The 15,514-nt window shown below is 51.7% G+C and overlaps 1 protein-coding gene across 1 annotated transcript in view; it reads left to right on the plus strand.

Annotated features, from left to right (window-relative positions):
- The window catches only part of OTOG (otogelin), a 276,916-nt gene that overhangs the window by 70,548 nt on the left and 190,854 nt on the right, over positions 1 to 15,514 (plus strand). Inside the window, exons 17-25 of the mRNA XM_066582440.1 lie at positions 124 to 289; positions 2,330 to 2,404; positions 3,083 to 3,126; positions 3,732 to 3,885; positions 6,074 to 6,181; positions 6,911 to 7,049; positions 7,383 to 7,517; positions 7,599 to 7,745; positions 7,819 to 7,938. Of these exons, the coding sequence (XP_066438537.1) occupies positions 124 to 289; positions 2,330 to 2,404; positions 3,083 to 3,126; positions 3,732 to 3,885; positions 6,074 to 6,181; positions 6,911 to 7,049; positions 7,383 to 7,517; positions 7,599 to 7,745; positions 7,819 to 7,938 (1,088 nt within the window). The remainder of the gene's footprint in view (positions 1 to 123; positions 290 to 2,329; positions 2,405 to 3,082; positions 3,127 to 3,731; positions 3,886 to 6,073; positions 6,182 to 6,910; positions 7,050 to 7,382; positions 7,518 to 7,598; positions 7,746 to 7,818; positions 7,939 to 15,514) is intronic.

The raw sequence follows: 15,514 nt of genomic DNA on the forward strand, positions 1-15,514 counted from the left end.
ACCTGTTGAGAACTATATACAATGTCCTCGAGGTCCAGTGCCTTCTGCACTGCTAATATCTCTGTAATATACACTTCCTAACCCACCTTGTTTGCCATGTGACATGCCTGTGTTCTTCCTCAGATATTCCGTGTCAAGGCTTGATGGTTTATAGCACATGTGTAAGTCCGTGTGTCCGGACCTGCCAGTCGTTGTCGGTACTGGAAGCCTGCGATGAAAAGTGTGTGGAGGGCTGTGCGTGTCCTGAAAACATGTACTACAATTTACAGCTCCACAGATGTGTAGAGAGGTAGTGTGATCCTGAAGACATCACTGATTATTCAGAAGGGTCGGTGATCCGGGAATTATTCTGATTTACAGAATGGAGACGGGAAGGAATTTATTTCCTGACTCCAATCTGTAAATAATGGATCCAGGAAACTACAGGCCTGTGAGCCTGACTTCTATACCGGGAATGATCTTTGAAAAAATTATTAAACAGCATGTATGCAAGTACATGGATGAGAATGGAGTAATTAACCAGAGCCAGCATGGGTTTGTAACAAACAAGTCATGCCAGACAAATCTAATGTCCTTCTATGACAGAATCACTGACTGGGTTGATCAGGGAAATGCGGTGGATATAGTATATCTTGACTTTAGTAAAGCATTTGACAAAGTATCTCATACCAGACTTATTGACATAATGACCAAATCTGGGATTGACAAGGCAACTGTTAGGTGGATTCACAACTGGCTGAGTGATCGTACTCAAAGAGTGGTCATAAATGGCTGCACATCCAAGGGGAAGAATATATCAAGTGGGGTACCACAAGGCTCTGTCCTGGGCCCAGTGTTGGTCAACATTGTTATAAATCATCTGGAGGAGGGAATTGATGGGAAACTGATCAAACTGACGACACAAAGCTAGGAGGGATAGCTAACACTAGGGAAGAGAGAGAGAGGATTCAAAAAGATCTAGAAAAGCTTGTACAGTGGTCAGCGACTAACAGAATGGTATTTAACAAGGAGAAATGCAAAGTCCTACATCTGGGCAAGAAAAATGAAGAAAGCACATACAGAATAGGAGGAATTGGGCTAAGCAGCACATGTGAGAAAGACTTAGGTATACGAATAGATAATAGACTGAACATGTTACAGTATACTACCCTTGATACGCCAGCCCGAGTGCCCTAGATCTCACCCACCACCCATCCCTGCCTACTTGCCTCCACTCCTGGCTAACCCCAGGCGGGCAACTGGGCGGCGGTCCCTACTCTCACTAGGGACCGAAAAAGGGACACTGGCATACCTGGATGGAAAGGGTAGAACACCGACAGAAAAGGCAGATGAAAATAACCAACACGAACAATACTGAGCAGAACTGAGGCAGATGGAAAAACCTGGCGGATAATAGCAAAGTATAGCAGACAAGCTGACAGAGGCAGGAGACCAACAGAGGCAGACTAGCTAGCACACTGAGGGAAACCAATAACCAGCAGTGATTGCAGGTCTCTGCCCGACCATTAAACAAAAGCCTCCGCCCAGGGGCAGAGAGAGGGAGAAGCCAACTCCCAACAGAGCATGATAAAAGGGAGCTCGTGCATGGCAGTGGCACTCACAGGTCAACAAGCTGGGGGTACGCGCCCCGACCGCGGGACCCTGCACACCGCCGCCCCGGGAGGACCAGCAACCGCCGCATGGTAACAGTCAACAATGTGATGCAGCAGCCAAAAAGGCAAATGCAATTCTGGGATGTATTCAGAGAAGCATAGAGTCTAGATGACGTGAGGTCATGATCCCCCTGTACTCTTCCTTAGGGTAGACAGCCACTTGCGATTTTTTTTTTTCCCTCTGCGATGCGACAGCGATGATTATGAAACCAATAATTTTCAATGGTTTCTTTCTCATTTGCGATTTTTCAGTAGAACTTTGCATCGCAGAGAAGAAATCTGCGATATCGCTCAGTGTTTTTAATGGGTCCAGCGGGAGCCCCATTGACAACATAGGGAGAATATCATGGACTTCTGCAACAGCTGTGACAGAAGTTCGGGATGCTATCCCATTGCTTTCAATGGGGTCGGCGCTGCTGCTGTCCCCATTGAAAGCAGTGGTTTTGTGGCTACCCCCGCAGCATGATTTTCGGGGAAGGGCTTGAAATATAAGCCCTTCCCTGAAAATCATCCCTAGCTGGTGAAAAAAAACAACTTAACTGAGATAATTGGCTTCTACCTCTTTGGGGTCTTTTGCCTTTCTTTGGATCAACATTGGGTGGTAATAGGCTGAACTGGATTCACAAGGGGCTTCTTTCGGTCTTAGTAACATAGTATATATGTATTGTTGTTTCCAGGAACCAGTGTCCATGTTACTTCCAAGGAATCGATTATCACCCTGGAGAATCTGTCCTCTCCTCCCTCGGCAGATGGTAAGAACATGAGCTGCGGTATGTGATAGAAGACTACTCATTGCTGTCTGTGGATTACGCTGGGTTTTAATGGGAGATTTGGTCTAATTTGCTCATGAGATACGGGCCAACATGGTGAAACATCCAACAGTTACCCATCAGAAGTGGGGAAACAAACGAAAGAAGGGAGGAGCAAAACCCGTATGGTCATGTAGAATGAAGGCTACGGTGGTGGAGGTGCCGCCTGACCAGATAATGCCTCATCTAGGTGGGCATAGATAGGCATGAAATTTAGGACTAAAAGACTGGCGGTGATGGCACAATACTCCAAGCTAAAGCATACTAAAAGTAACCAAGAGGTGTGGAAACCTCCTTTTATTAAATGGAATAGGTGATCAGCATATTTTGGAGAGAAACCATCCATCAGTTCAGCTAGTGTTAAAAAATACACAAACCGTGGGTGGGCCCCAGAGGGTTGAAGAATACCCTGTTTGCCTGTATGAAGTGGTCGCATTGCCTGATGGCGCTGCAGGCCATTGCTCCAGTTGGCCTTTGTTCTGCTTTTCTGCAGGAGGACTTGTTTTCACGCTGTTAGTGGAGCGTTTTGACTCTCACGTGCTGCGCTTGTGTTGCATCCTCCATCAGCATCATCACATGTATGTCATAATGACACATTTATGTTTGTTCTCTCATTTGCAGCCTCTGTATAGATGGAATAATGAAGTGCGAGAGCAGCGAGACAAGTAAGATGTGGCTGTTATTCTATCGGGACACGTTCCACCCATGACATGCGTGCAGTAACGTCATGCACCCTCCACCACTGCTCACAAGGGGTTACACAAGAAGGTTCCTTCATCAGTTTCTGCTGATGTAGTTCATATCCACCACTAGTAGGCAGACTTGTCCTTACTGGCGGTTCGTTCAGTCATGTCAGCAGTGACATCCTTCCTCTGAGTTGTAGGCAAAAGATGTTCTGTCAGATGCCCTTGTGAGGATCGTTCATGCCATGAGGCGAGTGCTGCCAGAGTAGGTTGTGCCCGTCACTGCCCAGGACGTCTACCGGAAGACTCTTTGGCTTAGACGCGAACCTCTGTAGGACATATGCAGAGAAGATAAGCAGTGCACTGCACCGCTGATTATACCCAGCAGTTCCCTGGTAATGGTACACTTTCAATCTAGTGGAGCCTGTGTGGCTGCCTCAGGTGAGATGTCCTGTGGCTCCTAGCAGCAGGGGCCAGTGATATTGGTTTCATTGGGATTAAACCCCTTACATACAAAGTGATGGGAGCATGTGTCTGTAAAATGCCTGTGTCACCGGTGACAGGACTTCTTCTTGTGGTTCCTATAGTCCGTGGCTGTCCAGCCAGTCAGATGTATCACAACTGCAGCAACCCTGACGTGGACATCGACCTGAGCCGGGAGAAGACCTGTGAGAACCAACTGCTGAACATCACTGCATCCTCCAACCTGCCCTGCGTGTCCGGCTGTGTGTGCCCCAGAGGGTAGGTACCTGACACCTGTGTGTGTCCCCTGTGTTGTGTGTGTATTTACCCCCCATGTTGCATTGCAGCGAGCAGGAGTCAGTGGGACTAGCTTCAGCGGGTGCGGCACCTCTAATTTGGTCAAGGTGGTGGCTGCTCTGGCTTTTTTGAATAGCTCCAGCTGCAGATAGGATTTTTAACAGGCATTTTTGTGGAATGAAACTAAAGTTGTCTATTTCCGTGACGCCAGTGCTTCTTTAGTATCTATTCACTTAGCGGAATAAAGAAACAAATCGGTTGGTAAAACTGAAGGCACACGGTTTACTGACGCTTGGTAGTGGGAATCCAGTGGACAGCTATGAGTTACGGCCAACAAAAATGATCATGACATACTTCTTCAACACATATTTCTTTGACAGGACTTCTCCTACTCACAGTTGCGGCATCTGGTTTTCCCTCCGTCTCTGGTGTGTACCGACCTGGCTCTCTCATACCCTGGCATCTCCTCTCCACTGACATCTCCTCGCGTCTCCCCTCCAACTGTCGTCTCCTACTTCGGTTTTTCCCAGGCTTGCGCTGACTCCGCCCCCTCAACCAATCACCAGGGCTCGCTCTCTACAGGGTCTCTCAGCAGCTCCCACAGACCCCTTACACACGACCTACCTGTGCGGGTCTCTCAGCAGCTCCCACAGACCCCTCACACACCTCCTACCCATGCGGGTCTCTCAGCAGCTCCCACAGACCCCTCGCACACGTCCTACTCGTGCGGGTCTCTCAGCAGCTCCCAAAGACCCCTCACACACGTCCTACTCGTGCGGGTCTCTCAGCAGCTCCCACAGACCCCTCACACACGTCCTACCCGTGCGGGTCTCTCAGCAGCTCCCACAGACCCCTCACACACGTCCTATCCATGCGGGTCTCTCAGCAGCTCCCACAGACCCCTCACACACCTCCTACCCGTGCGGGTCTCTCAGCAGCTCCCACAGACCCCTCACACACCTCCTACCCATGCGGGTCTCTCAGCAGCTCCCACAGACCCCTCACACACCTCCTACCCGTGCGGGTCTCTCAGCAGCTCCCACAGACCCCTCACACACCTCCTACCCGTGCGGGTCTCTCAGCAGGACCTCCCACAGACCCCTCACACACGTCCTACCCGTGCGGGTCTCTCAGCAGCTCCCACAGACCCCTCACACACCTCCTACCCATGCGGGTCTCTCAGCAGCTCCCACAGACCCCTCACACACCTCCTACCCATGCGGGTCTCTCAGCAGCTCCCACATTTGGGCAACCGATCCTCCAATCACAGGCTCTTTATTGTTCTCACCTCACTGTTTTCTGACCAGTAAGAAAAATCACTGTCTGCAAACAATAGCAAGGGTCTCTCATACCCTGTTGCTAGGCAGACATCCTTACCCATTAGGGGCACTGCTTTAACCCATTCCTGGAGCTGGGGTAATTGCCAAAACTACCTCTAGGTCACATAGAGATTTGAATTAGCCTTCTGGGTCACTAGATGTGCAGCGCCTGTTGGTCAGAACGATTCCTGACATCCTCCTCTGACCCCTTTCGGTGATGAGTTGTTTCCGTCCGCAGGATCCTCTTAGGCTTGTGGTTAGTTTTCAGTTGGTGAAGAGTTAAATCTGCCGTAGAGCGATGACCTGCTGATTGTGACTCTGCAGCCGGACTGTTCCAATCCACATCCTTGTGGCCTCTAGAACTGCTGATTTGAGTAGCACTTGGCCGGGAGCACTGAAGTGGCACGGTGACAGTGGCTGCTGGGATTTGTAGTCCTTTTGTGGGTGCGATATCTGATTGGAGCTCCTGTCACCTAGACTATATATACGCCTTCAGGTGTGTCAGGTGGGTGGACAGCGGCACATCAGCATGCACTGGTGGCGGTCTCATACGAAGTCTCCAGAGCTCTTCCTCACGAAACGCAGAAACGTCGCTCAGAAGGCTGTTATACAATTACAGAAACTGCATGAACACCATCCTAATAACAGGCAGTGGCAGACAACATTTCAGGTGTACGGATGCCCTTCTGCAGTAATAGATGATGTCACTGTAGTATAAGATATCGGATCCCATGTCATTATATCAGTGATGTCATCACGGGGGGGAGGGGCAATGGGTATAAACACCCTGTACCCGTTTGCCCCTCCCTGCACCCATATGTGGTCCTTGATTTGTCGCCCTTACTCTGCAGGCTGGTGAAGCACGGCACAGAGTGCCTGGAGCCGGATGCCTGTCCCTGCTCATGGAAAGCCAAGGAGTATTTCCCAGGAGACATCGTCCGCTCGTCCTGCCACACCTGGTGAGTGACACCCCCAGAGGCTGGTATCTCACAGGGCATCCGCACCGCCTGGCTCCACAGTCCAGCTTTTTCTTTAAACTTCTCATGTTTTCAGTAATGTTCCTGGCAGCACAGAGTATTTCAGGAAAGAAGTTCCTGTGGGAGGTAAGAGAGTAACATAGTGGAGGGAACTGCAAATGTGGGAGGAGCAGAGGATGTCAGGGGAGGAGTGTCCTCATAATGTGGGAGGAGCAGAGTCCCCACAGCGCAGAGGATGTCATGGGAGGAGTGTCCTAATAATGTGGGAGGAGCAGAGTCCCCGCAGCGCAGAAGATGTCAGGGGAGGAGTGTCCTAATAATGTGGGAGGAGCAAAGTACCCCCAGTGTAGAGGATGTCAGGAGAGGAGTGTCCTAATAATGTGGGAGGAGCAGAGTCCCCGCAGCGCAGAGGATGTCAGGGGAGAAGTGTCCTAATAATGTGGGAGGAGCAGAGTCCCCGCAGCGCAGAGGATGTCAGGGGAGGAGTGTCCTAATAATGTGGGAGGAGCAGAGTCCCCGCAGCGCAGAGGATGTCAGGGGAGGAGTGTCCTAATAATGTGGGAGGAGCAGAGTCCCCGCAGCGCAGAGGATGTCAGGGGAGGAGTGTCCTAATAATGTGGGAGGAGCGCAGCGCAGAGGATTTGGGGCAGTACGGAGGGGATGGTGCCTCGGCGGGGTTTTCCCTGTAGTGATGGTGATTCTGTGTTGCAGCGTCTGCCACCATGGGGCCTTTCGGTGCAGCTTCCATCCGTGCCCCTCCATGTGCACGTTCTACGCTGATCGCCATTACCGGACCTTCGATGGGTTGACCTTTGATTTTGTTGGGGCTTGTAAAGTCCATCTTGTGAAGGTGAGAGCTGATGTCACTTGACAGTTGGGGCCCTTTAGTCTCTCTTCCCTTTGTCCTCTCCTTCTCTGGCTGGGCCCCTGGTAGCCATGATTAGTCTAGCAGTTACACCTTTGGCCCCTTGTTGGCGCCATTTTTACACATTTTTCAAACCCAAGATACATGGGCGTAAGCCGGGCGCTTGGATTGGACTGCATCATCACATGATGTTATGTAACCCGGGGGTCCGCCACCACGGGGCCTCAGTCCAGCTGTAGTCATCACTGTGACCTCTGGGGTCTGGTGAGGGTCCTAAAAGGGTCACATTAACCCCTCGCATGCCGACTTGTCTCGTAGGCTCGGTCACCAAGAAACTTCTCTGTCACAGCAGAAAATGTGAATTGTTACAGCAGCGGAGTCGTCTGCAGGAAGGTCATCTCCATCAGCGTGGGGCGCTCACTGATCGTATTCGACGATGACACGGGGACCCCGGTAACGTAGAGGCAGATGTAAGTTAGATGTGTATCTGCGGGCATCTTGTGGGGCCCTCTGACCCTCCATTCTCTGTACCAGAGCCCCTCTAGTGTCATCGATGAGACCCAGGAGGTGCACATCTGGCAGGCGGGATTCTTCACTTTCGTCCACTTCCCCCTGGAATATATAACCCTTTTGTGGGATCAGAGGACGACCCTCCACATCCAGGCGGGGCCACAATGGCAGGTAACGTGTGGGGGCCCGGGTCACAGTGGAGTGTCCTCCTGGCCCAAAATGATTTACCCTTCTCTTCCCTCAGGGGGCACTCAGCGGACTGTGTGGAAACTTTGACCTGAAGACAGTTAATGAGATGAGGACGCCAGACGACCTGGAGTTGTCAAATCCTCAGGAATTCGGAAATAGCTGGACGGTGGCCGAGGTATTAGTGGAAGTCCGTCATCAATTAATGAGTAGTTCTCCCTGTAGATGTCTGTGATGTGCGGATGGCACTGGACTGAGCAAACGTCCCAGTCAGGAGTGGCAGAAATGCTGCAGAGTAGGAAGGCTTCCAGAAGTAGAAGGGTTAATAGTATTTGGTTATGTAACCCCATCATCCGTTCTTGATACACAGTCAGGGATGTTGTAGGATTATAGTCAGGTGTGTGAGTAACAATTATATCGGACCGCTGATAAGAACATCATTTTCATATGTGGGTTGAAATACAGTCTGTACCTGAAACAGCTGTGTAGGAGGAACAGCCAAACCCTGCTGCAAAGGAGAGGTTGTGGAAGACAGTGTCATGTCACAAGTCATACACCATGGCAAGACGGAGCACAGCAACAAGGTAGTTATACTGAATCAGCAAGGCTTCTCCGAGGCGAACATTTCACGACTGCGGTTTCAAGATGTGCTGTTCAAGGTCTTCTGAAGGAGCACAAAGAGACGAGGACCGTAGATGCAGCCGATGAAAGATAAACCGGGCCGATTTCTCTTCGAATTGTAAGTTGTCCTGCAGTGGCATCAGCTAAGGACTGGCAGGAACCAGTGGGACCCAGGTACACCTGTAGTGGGCCAGAGTTAACGGGGCCCCTCCATAAGTTTGAATGTGTTTGTCTTGTGCAATTGTATTGTCAGCGTCTTTAATGTGTCTGTATTCGTGATGTGTATTGCACCTCTGCAGCACTGAATGGGTGAATGTCTGGGTTATGTCTGGAAAATGTATCATGTGTGTCATGTGACTGTGAAATATATACGCATTTGCAAGGTGTAGAGCAAGGGTGTTCAGTCTTTTTGCAAGAGAGAGAGAGTCAGCCCAGCAGAAGTCTTGGAGAGTCTGCCCACACCTAATTGGTCTGTGTGTGGATGCGAAGAGTGGAGGACAATGAGCGATTCCCTATGGCATGGCCTGGGATAATTGTACCAGGAATGTGTGGGTGCCACCACTAAGTAGCAGGGAAGAGGAGAGGTCATTGCTCGGCATGTTCTGGCACCATAAGCGTTAGGGTGTACCTGTAGAGAGTTGGAGAGAAAGCAAGAGAGGCGCCGGGAGCTGGATCACACAGATAACTCTACTGTGGATTGTCCGGATTGCCCCGTGTATCCTCCCTGTCACACCACCTTGTCTTCTGTATCTGTGCAGCCGGTTATGGAAGTTTCAGTAAACTGTCATTACCGACCATTCCGGGTTTGGTTCAGAAAAGTTAACTCAAGCTTCAGAGCTGGGAGTTCTGTAGGAACTGTTTTGGGTAAGAATACAAGGAGAGAACAACAGAAAGGACACCATTGTAGGCATTTACTATAGGCCGCCTGGACAAGCAGAAGATATGGAGGAACTATATCTACATCAGATGGCCAAGCTCTCAAAGAAGCCCAACATAGTGATCATGGGAGATTTTACCTATTATGGCAGTCCTTGAAGGGTGGGGGCGGCACAGACACACTGGACTCCAAAGTTCATCAAAACTGACTTTTAGTCTATTTTGGCGTATGCTCCAGGCCACACAAAACAGCAACACAAAGTCCATGCAGTCCCCCTCTTCTCCAGACCGGAGGGCTGGGCCTTCTTGGTGGTCAGACAATGCACCCTAGACAGGACATCAGCATTACCTTGTGACTTGCCTGGTCTATACTCAAGAGTGAACTTGAAGTTCTGAAGTCAAAGAAACCATCTCGTCGCCCTCGCATTCTTTTCCTTATTTTGCTTCATCCAGGTCAGGGGGGCATGGTCTGACACCAACTTGAACTCTCTCCAAGAGATTGTCCCTTAATGTTTCCAGTGCCCATTTTACTCCTAACCATTCCCGTCCCACAACAGTGTAATTCTTCTCCGCAGGAGATAGCTTCCGGCTTAAATACAACACTGGATGTTCTTCCCCATTTATGGACTGGGACAACACTGCACCCAACCCTACCTTAGAAGCATCCGTCTGCACAATAAACTCTTTTGAGAAGTCAGCCATTATCAATACTGGCTGTTGGCAAAGGGCAGACTTTAAATTTTGAAAGGCCTTCTCAGCCTCGGCTGTCCATGCCTCCATTACCGACTTGCCCCCTTTTGTGAAGTCCGTAAGTGGTGCTGCCATGAGAGCAAAGTTAGACACAAACCTACGGTAGTACCTGGTCACTCCTAAAAAAGGCTCTGACCTGTTTTTTTGTTAAAGGTCTAGGCCATGCCTGTATGGCCTCTACCTTGTTGACCTGGGGTTTAATGACGCCATGGCCAATAACATAGCCAAGGTACTTGGCTTCCTCCAGGGCTAGTGCACATTTTCCAGGGTTTAAGGTTAAATGGCATCCATGACTGGGAGAGTAACCTTGGGAAGGTACAGGCAATCGGTACTATAGAGTACGACATCGTCTAGGTAAGCGTCAGAATAGTTACGGTGAGACCTCAAAATCCGTTCCATTAACCTTTGGAAGGTAGCAGGCGCTCCATGTAACCCAAACGGCATATCTCTGTACTGAAACAAGCCCTCTGGGGTTGAGAAGGCTGTTTTCTCTTTGGCCTTGTCAGTCAGAGGTATTTGCCAGTACCCTTTGGTGAGGTCAAGTGTGGTGATATACCTGGCGTTACCCAGTCTCTCAATTAATTCATCCTCCCTGGGCATGGGATATGCATCAAATTTGGAGATTTCGTTTAACTTCCTGAAATCATTGCAAAAACTCCAGGTCCCGTCCGGTTTGGGAACTAACACAATGGGGCATGACCACTCGCTTTTTGATTGCTCTATCACCCCTAATTCCAGCATGTGCTTAATCTCGTCAGAGACCGCTTCCCTACGGGCTTCTGGAATCCTATATGGTTTTAAGTTTACCTTCTTCCCGGGTTCAGTTATGATATCATGTGTTATGACGTGTGTACGACCGGGCCGGTCAGAGAATGTGTCTCTGTTTCTTTGTAGGAACTCTTTTGCCTCCTGCCGTTGGCACACCGAGAGGGCCTCACCCACTCTAACATTGGCCAGGGAGGGCTGCGGCCCACCCCTCCTGATGCTTGAGGTAGCCAAAGCTTCTCTATTAGAGATGAGCGAACATACTCGTCCGAGCTTGATGCTCGTCCGAGTATTAGCGTGTTCGAGATGCTCGTTACTCGTAACGAGTACCACGCGATGTTCGGGTTACTTTCACTTTCATCTCTGAGACGTTAGCGCGCTTTTCTGGCCAATAGAAAGACAGGGAAGGCATTACAACTTCCCCCTGCGACGTTCAAGCCCTATACCACCCCCCTGCTGTGAGTGGCTGGCGAGATCAGGTGTCACCCGAGTATATAAATCGGCCCCTCCCGCGGCTCGCCACAGATGCGTTGTGAGATAGCTGAGGGAAAGTGTTGTTGGTGCCGGAGCTGCTATAGGGAGAGTGTTAGGAGTTAGTGTAGGCTTCAAGAACCCCAACGGTCCTTCTTAGGGCCACATCTAACCGTGTTCAGTAGTGTGGAGGGTGCTTTTTGCAGTGTTGCACATTTTTTTTTTTTCTATATCGGCCGTGCAGAGCATTGCGCCCTGCAGTAATTATACATAGTCCAGGGCCAGTAGTGGTGGTGAGGCAGGGACAGAAGACATATTTAGTGTATATAGGCAGTGGGCCTTTCCAAAAACATTTGGGAAAAAAAATCTATTTGGGCTGCCTGTGACCGTCCCCAGTGTACTGGGTCTGTGCTGGGTGTAGTTGTCCTCCTAATTCATACGCAGCCAGCTAAGTGTTACAGCAGGCTTGCGCAAAATTATTTCCTGGCGTTCCGTAAGCGAAGTCAGCCTCCAACCACAGGCCAATAAGAGGCACATTTAATTACAGCGTTCTGTTTCTGCATTCCTGGTAATACACCATGCTGAGGGGTAGGGGTAGGCCTAGAGGACGTGGACACAGGCGAGGACGCGGAGGCCCAAGTCAGGGTGTGGGCACAGGCCGAGCTCCTGATCCAGGTGTATCGCAGCCGACTGCTGCGGGATTAGGAGAGAGGCACGTTTTTGGCGTCCCCACATTCATCTCACAATTAATGGGTCCACGCGGTAGACCTTTATTAGAAAATGAGCAATGTGAGCAGGTCCTGTCGTGGATGGCAGAAAGTGCATCCAGCAATCTATCGTCCACCCAGAGTTCTGTGCCGTCCACTGCTGCAACTCTGAATCCTCTGGCTGCTGCTCCTCCTTCCTCCCAGCCTCCTCACTCCATTACAATGACACATTCTGAGGAGCAGGCAGACTCCCAGGAACTGTTCCCGGGCCCCTGCCCAGAATGGCCAGCAATGGTTCCTCTCCCACCGGAGGAGTTTGTCGTGACCGATGCCCAACCTTTGGAAAGTTCCTGGGGTCCGGGGGATGAGGCTGGGGACTTCCGGCAACTGTCTCAAGAGCTTTCAGTGGGTGAGGAGGACGATGACGATGAGACACAGTTGTCTATCAGTGAGGTAGTAGTAATTGGAGTAAGTCCGAGGGAGGAGCGCACAGAGGATTCGGAGGAAGAGCAGCAGGACGATGAGGTGACTGACCCCACCTGGTTTGCTACGCCTACTGAGGACAGGTCTTCAGAGGGGGAGGCAAGGGCAGAAGCAGGGCAGGTTGCAAGAGGCAGTGCGGTGACCAGGGGTAGAGGCAGGGCCAGACCGAATAATCCATCAACTGTTTCCCAAAGCTCCCCCTCGCGCCATGCCACCCTGCAGAGGCCGAGGTGCTCAAAGGTCTGGCAGTTTTTCACTGAGAGTGCAGACGACCGACGAACAGTGGTGTGCAACCTTTGTCGCGCCAAGATCAGCCGGGGAGCCACCACCAACAGCCTCACCACCACCAGCATGCGCAGACATATGATGGCCAAGCACCCCACAAGGTGGGACGAAGGCCGTTCACCGCCTCCGGTTTGCACCACTGCCTCTCCCCCTGTGCCCCAACCTGCCACTGAGATCCAACCCCCCTCTCAGGACACAGGCACTACCGTCTCCTGGCCTGCACCCACACCCTCACCTCCGCTGTGCTCGGCCCCATCCAGCAATGTCTCTCAGCGCAGCGTCCAGCTGTCGCAAGCGCAAGTGTTGGAGCGCAAGCGCAAGTACGCCGCCACGCACCCGCACGCTCAAGCGTTAAACGTGCACATAGCCAAATTTATCAGCCTGGAGATGCTGCCGTATAGGGTTGTGGAAACGGAGTCCTTCAAAAGCATGATGGCGGCGGCGGCCCCGCGCTACTCGGTTTTCAGTTGCCACTACTTTTCCCGATGTGCCGTCCCAGCCCTGCACGACCACGTCTCCCGCAACATTGTACGCGCCCTCACCAACGCGGTTACTGCCAAGGTCCACTTAACAACAGACACGTGGACAAGCACAGGCGGGCAGGGCCACTACACCTCCCTGACGGCACATTGGGTGAATTTAGTGGAGGCTTGGACAGAGTCAGAGCCTGGGACCGCTCACGTCCTACCCACCCCCAGAATTGCGGGCCCCAGCTCGGTGCTGGTATCTGCGGCGGTGTATGCTTCCTCCACTAAACCACCCTCCTCCTCCTCCGCAACCTCTGTCTCGCAATCAAGATGTGTCAGCAGCAGCACGTCGCCAGCAGTCGGTGTCGCGCGGCGTGGCAGCACAGCGGTGGGCAAGCGTCAGCAGGCCGTGCTGAAACTACTCAGCTTAGGAGAGAAGAGGCACACGGCCCACGAACTGCTGCAGGGTCTGACAGCGGTCGGTCTGCTCTGGCTTTCGCCGCTGAGCCTCCAACCGGGCATGGTCGTGTGTGACAACGGTCGTAACCTGGTGGCGGCTCTGCAGCTCGGCAGCCTCACGCACGTGCCATGCCTGGCCCACATCTTAAATTTGGTGGTTCAGCGCTTTCTGAAAAGCTACCCACGCTTGTCAGACCTGCTCGGAAAGGTGCGCCGGCTCTGCGCACATTTCTGCAAGTCCCACACGGACGCTGCCACCCTGCGGACCCTGCAACATCGGTTTAATCTGCCAGTGCACCGACTGCTGTGCGACGTGCCCACACGGTGGAACTCTACGCTCCACATGTTGGCCAGGCTCTATGAGCAGCGTAGAGCTATAGTGGAATACCAACTCCAACATGGGCGGCGCAGTGGGAGTCAGCCTCCTCAATTCTTTACAGAAGAGTGGGCCTGGTTGGCAGACATCTGCCAGGTCCTTGGAAACTTTGAGGAGTCTACCCAGATGCTGAGCGGGGATGCTGCAATCATTAGCGTCACCATTCCTCTGCTATGCCTGCTGAGAAGTTCCCTGCAAAGCATAAAGGCAGACGCTTTGCGCTCGGAAACGGAGGCGTGGGAAGACGGTATATCGCTGGATAGTCAGAGCACCCTCCTGTCTATATCTCAGCGCGTTGAGGAGGAGGAGGAGGAGCATGAGGAGGATGAGGAGGAGGGGGAAGAGACAGCTTGGCCCACTGCTGAGGGTACCCATGCTGCTTGCCTGTCATCCTTTCAGCGTGTATGGCCTGAGGAGGAGGAGGAGGATCCTGAAAGTGATCTTCCTAGTGAGGACAGCCATGTGTTGCGTACAGGTACCCTGGCACACATGGCTGACTTCATGTTAGGATGCCTTTCTCGTGACCCTCGCGTTACACGCATTCTGGCCACTACGGATTACTGGGTGTACACACTGCTCGACCCACGGTATAAGGAGAACCTTTCCACTCTCATACCCGAAGAGGAAAGGGGTTCGAGAGTGATGCTATACCACAGGACCCTGGCGGACAAACTGATGGTAAAATTCCCATCCGACAGCGCTAGTGGCAGAAGGCGCAGTTCCGAGGGCCAGGTAGCAGGGGAGGCACGGAGATCGAGCAGCATGTACAGCACAGGCAGGGGAACACTCTCTAAGGCCTTTGACAGCTTTATGGCTCCCCAGCAAGACTGTGTCACCGCTTCCCAGTCAAGGCTGAGTCGGCGGGAGTACTGTAAAAGGATGGTGAGGGAGTACGTAGCCGATCGCACGACCGTCCTCCGTGACGCCTCTGCTCCCTACAACTACTGGGTGTCGAAGCTGGACACATGGCCTGAACTTGCGCTGTATGCCCTGGAGGTGCTTGCTTGTCCTGCGGCTAGCGTCTTGTCAGAGAGGGTGTTTAGTGCGGCTGGGGGAATCATCACAGATAAGCGTACCCGCCTGTCAACCGACAGTGCCGACAGGCTTACACTCATAAAGATGAACAAAGCCTGGATTTCCCCAGACTTCTCTTCTCCACCAGCGGACAGCAGCGATACCTAAGCAATACGTAGGCTGCACCCGCGGATGGAAGCATCGTTCTCTCTCACCATCCAAAACGGGGACATTTCTGCTTCATCAATCTGTGTATAATATTCATCCTCCTCCTCCTGCTCCTCCTCCTGAAACCTCACGTAATCATGCTGAACGGGCAATTTTTCTTAGGCCCACAAGGCTCACTCATATAATTTTTGTAAACAATTTTTATACGTTTCAATGCTCATTAAAGCGTTGAAACTTTCACCTCAACCAATTTTTATTTTAACTGGGCTGCCTCCAGGCCTAGTTACAAATTAAGCCACATTAACCAAAGCG

The sequence above is a fragment of the Eleutherodactylus coqui genome, chromosome 11 (genome assembly GCF_035609145.1).
Source record: "Eleutherodactylus coqui strain aEleCoq1 chromosome 11, aEleCoq1.hap1, whole genome shotgun sequence".
Taxonomy (NCBI): domain Eukaryota; kingdom Metazoa; phylum Chordata; class Amphibia; order Anura; family Eleutherodactylidae; genus Eleutherodactylus; species Eleutherodactylus coqui.